At 41.0% G+C, this 4,165-nt stretch overlaps 1 protein-coding gene across 1 annotated transcript; it reads left to right on the top strand.

Annotated features, from left to right (window-relative positions):
* The first annotated feature begins 1,471 nt into the window (after positions 1-1,471).
* Positions 1,472-2,976, top strand: LOC134660628 (uncharacterized). The gene is made up of 2 exons (XM_063516403.1): positions 1,472-2,475; positions 2,943-2,976. The coding sequence occupies exons 1-2, from the start codon at positions 1,661-1,663 to the stop codon at positions 2,974-2,976; spliced, it is 849 nt and encodes a 282-aa protein (XP_063372473.1). The 5' UTR covers positions 1,472-1,660.
* The last annotated feature ends 1,189 nt before the right edge of the window (positions 2,977-4,165 follow it).

The following is a 4,165-nucleotide window of genomic DNA, read 5'->3' as shown; positions in this document are numbered from 1 at the left end:
CATTAATAATCAGCTTCAAAATTTTAAAAACTACTCTGACCGCTTGCTCACAATTAACCCTCATATGGCCTACACAATAATTAAATTTTGTTTGTTTGTCCCCAAATTTACCTACGTCCTGCGTTGTAGTCATTTTTGGAAATATCCCAACCTTTTGGAAATTTTAGATCAAGAAATAAAATGTACAGTGTCGTCCATTTTTAACATTAGTTTTGACAACTCCCAGTGGTCCCAAGCCTCCCTGCCCATTAGGCACGGTGGTATTGGGATACGACAAACTTCTGCTGTTGCTCTTCCGGCTTTTCTTTCTTCAGCGCATAACATTGAAAAACTATTCCGAAAAATCCTAAAAACTGACCCCCTTATTAATTTGGACGTCCCTTTCCTGCCGGAGGCTATCGACAGCTGGAAAACGGCCTGCCCTAATACGGACTTGCCGATTACTCGCCATTCGCAGCACCTATGGGACGAGCCGCTCTGTTTGCTGGTACGGGATAATCTGTACGAAACGTCTACCAGCACCACAGAGCGTGCTCGTCTCCTTGCTGCAACGAGATGGGAATCCGGCTCATGGTTGCAGGCCCTGCCGTCAAAGAACCTGGGCACACTACTGTCTACCAATACTTTTAGGATTTCTTTGTGTTTGCGCTTGGGGGTGGCATGTGTGGCTCCTCATCGATGCCAGTGCGGTGTAAATGTGACGCGTTTTGGTCTCCACGGCCTATCCTGTTCGAGGAGCGTCGGCCGCCTTTCACGACACGCGAGCCTTAACGACATCCTCCGCCGAGCTCTCGTCACGGCTGGGGTTCCGGCGGTTCTGGAACCGTCTGGTTTAGCCCGCGACGACGGGAAAAGACCGGACGGCATGACCCTCGTTCCCTGGAAGATCGGACGGCCTTTAGTTTGGGATGCCACATGTGTGGATACCCTTGCGCCGTCCCATCTTCCAGGAACATCAGTCAGAGCTGGTGCGGCCGCTAACACAGCTGAACACCTCAAGCGGCGCAAATATGCAGCCATTGATTCTGGCTGCATGTTTGAGCCGTTTGGGGTGGAAACCCTTGGGCCGTGGGGACCTGGCGCGCACGGCATATTTTCTGAGCTGGCGAAGCGTCTCGTGGAGGCGTCGGGTGACAAGAGGGCTGGCTCCTACCTGGCGCAACGTATTGGCATTGCCGTCCAGCGCGGCAATGCCGCCAGCCTTCTTGGCACCCTGCCACAAGGCACTGAGTTGGAGACAGTCTTTTATTTATAACTTTAGTTTTTGTTAGGTATTGTAGTTAGTTGTAGTTTTTAATTTTAGTTTTTAATTCTTTAGTTTTTAATTCTTTAGATATATTACTTGTTTACTTATTTACAAATAAAATTTATTAATTATTTACTTATGTATTATCCCTAAAAATTAACATATGTATCATTAATTATCATCTAGATATCTACTTTATTTCATCCATATTCCACCTCTGTCGCTCACTGCGATAAGTCAATACAGTGCTCCAATATTGTAACTTTATTTTAAGTTAAATACTGTACAAAGTAATATCAACCTTATCTACGTGGCAATAGAGTATTCAATTAGTGTAACTCATTTGCGCACCGCACCTGCTAAGCGAGGATTGCTTGCATAAGGATTGTAGTATATGCAAAAACAGCAGAACAAATGGGATCACCAATTGGCAATAAATCAACGTCGAATCCTGACCTGTCAGACAATACGGATACGTCCTATGTAAATGTTAGAAAAAGGAAAAACCGCTTGGACTTCGACGACATGACGTCACTTGAATCAGGTATACGTGAGATGCTTAATAGCTTCAAAGCCGACAGGGATGCTCAAAATACGAAGTTATATGAAGCAATTGATGACTTGAAGGCACAAAACAAAGAAATCATCAAGACCAACAGCAATATTGAGAAAATTATGGAAAACACGACATTGCTGTGCAACAAGTTGAATGAAAAATATGAGAAAATGTCAACTGAACACGATAATGCGATGATAAAAATAAACAGCCTTGAAGAACAAGTGGAAGCCTTGCAGAGGGCTCAAAGTGCTACAATGGTAGAAATAAGAAATATTCCTGATGCCGGAAATGAGGATTTGAGTGATTTAATTGCTATAATGCATGGTGCATTAGGACTTCCATTCTCTCCGAATAACCTCAAGCATGTTAGGCGTTTAAAGACTTCTCCCCAAAAGCAAATAATTGCAGAGTTCCAGACAGTGCAGCAAGGCACTGCTTTGCTCCAAGCCGTAAAAGAATATAACAAATTGCATCCAGGTGACAAATTTAATACGATGAATCTGAACATAGAAGGCGAAAAGCAGCCAGTTTATGTATCGGAATCTCTAACTCCGCGAGCCCGAAAGCTTCACTACTTCGCACGTAACCTTCGTAAAAACCATAACTATAAACACTGCTGGACCCGGAAAGGAAACGTGTTTGTCAAACAAACGGATGCCTCCCAGCTAGGGTTGCCAACTATTTTTTGGTGGAATATAGTATTTTCCAGAATAAGGCATCAAAAATATAGTACATTTCAAAAAAATATAGTACTTTTAGATAAAATACTATACATCAGTGTAATACAGGGGGTCTCTGACCATGGGGCTTTAAATCCAGGGCTTGATTCTACTCGCTAAACTGAGCTACTTTTATTATGGCACCAACCCCGAAATCTCTAAAAAAATCATACAGTTTAGCTGATCAGATGTCGACGTTTTCTATGGAAAAGGCAAAAAAATTTCCCCGATTTTAGGGTTTGTCCCACAGTAAAAGTAGCTCAGTTTAGCGAGTAAAATCAAGCCCTGGATTTAAAGCCCTATGGTCAGAGACACCAAATACGTTTAATCGGAAATATAGTATTTTAGCGTACTATATATTTTTCCAAAAATATATAGTACAGAGAGCCAAAATATAGTACAATACTATATAATATAGTACGGTTGGCAACCCTACTCCCAGCCCATCTTGATCAAATCAGAGCAGCAGATTGAAGCACTTAAGGCAGCCTCTGTGTGCCAATGACTATTTATTGTGTTACCTTGTAAGTTTTTCTTGTTTCTTATTGACTCTTTCATTAACATTTCCCACACAACACAGCGACTTTCTCCTACATGCCATTTCACTTGTAATATTTTCCTAAGCAGCACTCTGGTAATTCCACCGGTGGTAGATCACGTAGCCACACCATATCAACTTAAACATGACCGACTTAATATTGCTATCATCTGATATTGATCAGAGTATGATCGGTAATTCGGTGGCGGTGGATCAACCAGAGTGTTGCAAAAATGTTTTTACTAGTTCTGCTCACCAACTGAAAGTTATGACTCAAAATATAAGAAGTTTGAAGCATAATTTCGATAATCTACAGGTACTACTTACGCGAATAGACATTAATGTTGACGTCATTATATTATCTGAATGTTGGCTAAGCGACGATACTTGTTTGCCATCGTTACCTAACTATAAAGCTTTTTCTACTAACCGTATACTCAATCAAAATGATGGTGTGGTGGTCTATGTAAGGACTGACATATCGTCTAAAACTACTGAACCCGTGTCAATCCAAGACGCAAACTGCCTAGTCACAACAATTGACAAAAAATTTGCTATTGTTTCTATTTATCGGCCTCCATCTTTTAGACAAACTGATAACTTTATTAATTCTCTTGATTCCTTATTGCAGTCGCTAAAACAATACCAGAACATCATTCTTATAGGTGATATTAACATAAATATAATTGAAAATACACAAGACAATAGATCTACCGACTATCTGGATATGCTGGCGACACACGGACTGTTGCCTTCTCATAAACTCCCCACTAGGGGTTGTAACTGCCTGGACCATTGTATGGTTAAAACAAAATTAAAAAATACTACAATAGTTTGTGATTCTTCCACTACTGATCACTCGTTAGTCATGATATCACTTTCCAAAGCACATGTACATAAATCGGATATACCAAAAACACACAAAAAAGTTGATTACGCCTCGGCTATAGCGGAATTGGATCAAGTTAACTGGACTACAATGTTGAGTGGAACGGACGTTAACATTGCTACTAATGTGTTTCTGCACCTCGTCAACAGTACTCTAATGAAACATACAACATTAGTTAAAATGTCTCACAGGAAACGCAATGTTAAACCTTGGA

This window comes from Cydia amplana, chromosome Z (genome assembly GCF_948474715.1).
Source record: "Cydia amplana chromosome Z, ilCydAmpl1.1, whole genome shotgun sequence".
Classification (NCBI taxonomy): domain Eukaryota; kingdom Metazoa; phylum Arthropoda; class Insecta; order Lepidoptera; family Tortricidae; genus Cydia; species Cydia amplana.
This window is presented reverse-complemented; position numbering and strand designations above follow the sequence as displayed.